At 39.2% G+C, this 3,196-nt stretch overlaps 1 protein-coding gene across 1 annotated transcript; it reads left to right on the forward strand.

Moving 5' to 3' along the window:
- Positions 1 to 871: 871 nt before the first annotated feature.
- On the forward strand, positions 872 to 2,770 carry LOC123972391 (stonustoxin subunit beta-like; the record flags this gene model as incomplete). The annotated part of the gene is made up of 2 exons (XM_046051874.1): positions 872 to 926; positions 1,076 to 2,770. Coding segments are annotated over 2 exons (630 nt in total), but the record flags the coding sequence as incomplete, so codon positions are not given.
- Positions 2,771 to 3,196: the final 426 nt, after the last annotated feature.

A 3,196-nucleotide genomic window follows, 5' to 3' on the forward strand; every position in this document is an offset into this window, starting at 1 on the left:
ATAAAATGTATTTCTGCATCACTGAACACCTGAAAGGACTCACAGACTGTACAGACAGTCACAGATTGTCTGTAATTAGATTCAGCTGTTTTCTCGCTTATACATGGCCGTTAAATAAACAGAAAATATGAAACAGCCGATCGTTACATCACTCGCGTTGTAACATTACGTTACCGTGACCGCAGCGGGGCAGAAATTACTTTTAACATGAAGGCAATAAACATTTTAACGGACTACGTGTCCTCGTGCTGATAATGTGCCGTGCTTGTGTGGCGACAGAAAGTAAACACGATTTGCGGTGCTGCCGTCTAGACACAGTGCTGCGGGATAACGTTACTTGCGTTTCACGTGTTCGCAGTTGTGCTGCAGTGAAGCTGTTTCCAGTTCACAGAGCTCACGGAGCAGCACGTTGTTGCGTGTCTGTCTGAAATACTCCAAACTTTAGACGGTCAAAGGCATGGTCTTGTAGCTGGAGCTTGTCCGGGATAATCCCACACCGGATGCAGCGACGCGTCGACGCACGTAATCAACATAATCGATTACGACGACGAATCGTCTCAGCCCTAATACTAGTGGTAAACTATTACATGAAATTAGAATGACTATAGTAACATCATGTAATAGATTTACAATATAAAAACAGTATTCTATTAAAGTAACATTGGACTTTTTAATTGATGTTGTAATATTATACTAATACACTCATTTGTACTAATTCCTCCTCCATGTTGTGGTTAGTGCCTCTGCATTTGCACCATTCTGGCCTCCTCCTCATAAGAGCAACACGTTCCATTTTGCATCTGTTTTACTAAAGTTATTGTTATAAATATTTTTTTCAGTAATCTGTTTACTGATCTGACCCCCCCCTTCTCTTTTCAGGGTGGATCCTGGTGGAGTCCGTTGGTTGATACCAGGTCTGAGGAAGTGTAAGTGTGTTTTTCATTTGACTCATGATGACAAAGCAGCACACATTCAACCATTTTCAAACTGTGACATCACTTATTCAAAGTGTCAATCAATGAACAGATGATAGATCAATAACTGCAGCTGCATTGTGTCTCGTTCTCTCCATCAGATTCCTGTGAACTCACACTCGACTCAAACACAGCAAACAGAAGGATCAAACTGTCTGACAACAACCAGAAGGCGACATGTGTGGATGAGGATGAGTCATATCCTGATCATCCAGACAGGTTTGACTGGTGCACTCAGCTGCTGTGTAGAAACGGTCTGACTGGTCGCTGTTACTGGGAGGTCGAGTGGAGAGGAAGTATTGAAATATCAGTGAGTTACAGAGGAATCAGAAGGAAAGGAAACCGAGAAGACTGTGAGTTTGGAGGGAGTGATTTGTCCTGGAGTCTGAGCTGCTCTGATAATGGTTACTCTGTCTGTCACAATAACAGAGAAACATCCATCTCCTCCTCTTCCTCTGTCTCTAACAGAGTAGCAGTGTATGTGGACTGTCCTGCTGGCTCTCTGTCCTTCTACAGAGTCTCCTCTGACACACTGATCCACCTCCACACCTTCAACACCACATTCACTGAACCTCTTTATCCTGGCTTTGGGCTCTGGTCCTGGCCTGATTCCTCAGTGTCTCTGTGTTCTCTGCAGGAGGGAGAGTCTCCTCCTGTTAAAGAACAGAGCAGTTGAGTTTGTACAGGATCACAGTTACAGAAATCTTAACTTTCTGTAATAAAGGCATCAATGAACTTTGGACAAAATGATTTAAAAAGATTTCCTTTGTAAACTTCTTACACTTCCAGTCCTTTAAAGATGTAAATGGTGGAAATGCAGTTGACTTGTACCCTCAGCACCTTTAACATCCTTCTAACTGATGTTTTTTTTATGTTGTTTTATCTTAATATTTATCCTTTTGATTATTGCTATATCTATGTTTTTAGTCAGGTCCATTGCACATCCTTTGAATATTGATGTTTTTACTGTGGTTGTTTCTTTTAAAATTGGATTATTTTATTTTCTTACTGCATGTTTGTCTTATGTCTTAAGCCTTTCAGTTCAGTAAAGTAAAAGGGGAAAAAAAAAAGAATTTTGTCCACATAAAATAATCCCCCAAACAGCTGTCAATATCAAAACTAAAATAATGTCTTTAACTGTCACTTATTACTGTACATTAACAATGACACAACCATCTGAGGTGAACCAGTCAAAAGTAGTTTCTGACAAGATTCACCTAAAATCTAAAAACTGGTCTCTTTACTAATGAATAATGTGAAGAAATGAAAATATAAATAAATGTGTGTGTATATGTATATAAGCTACTACATGATAAAGATGTTGTATTATCTGACTTTTGAAGTTTGATTACATTTTGTTCCTAAACTCCATCCTGAATCCACCCTTCTGTTAGGATCAGGATTGTCCTATTTTTTGGGATCAAAGAGAACCCATCAAAAACCAAGATTGGATCAGGTAATCTAAACCAATGTCAGAATCCTTTTTTTTTCTGTTAAACAACCCATTTACAAGATTTGATCCAATCCAATAGCCAAATCTAATCAGATTATTCTGAACAGCTGGGTCCGGGTGTCTGAATGGGAGCAAATCCCTGCAATAGGTTCAACATCTGCTGGAAATCAGGTGTCAACATGCTACTGGCCATATTGTGTATTACAGCTTGAGACAAAGCTATTGTCTACATTTAGTCAATGTGTTTTTCCCTTAAAATGTTTGTGCCTTCAACTTTATGAAACTGTACAGATTGTAGAATTCTTGTATTTCACAGCTCAAATAAAACACTATTAATAAAGTATTTTTCGTTGATGCTTCCTCGTACATTCTAACTGCCACAGTAAGACTCACTACTTCACAAAAAATAGTTTTGTTCCAGCAGCATCATTCAGACGAACGAGTCGTAGCAACATTGCACTGATGCTATAGAAGCTTTATATGTTATTGAAGTGGTTATTTATTTCAGTATTTTTAATGTTTCGCTTTTAAAGTCCTGGGTATTGGAGCTGTGAGGACAGTATATCATGTTTGTCTGTGTTGTTTGTAAAATGTGTATCAAGATGAACCTAGGGCCTGTACCAAGAAGTGAGTTCAACATACCCAGGATATGTTTTCGTTATCTGGCTTAACTAACCCTAACAATCGCGATCTGGATAAGCGGCATCACGAAGCTGGTTATCAACTCGGTATAAATCAACCCAGTATTTCCCTATACAGGCGTGAGCGC

The sequence above is a fragment of the Micropterus dolomieu genome, linkage group LG06 (genome assembly GCF_021292245.1).
Source record: "Micropterus dolomieu isolate WLL.071019.BEF.003 ecotype Adirondacks linkage group LG06, ASM2129224v1, whole genome shotgun sequence".
Classification (NCBI taxonomy): Eukaryota; Metazoa; Chordata; class Actinopteri; order Centrarchiformes; family Centrarchidae; genus Micropterus; species Micropterus dolomieu.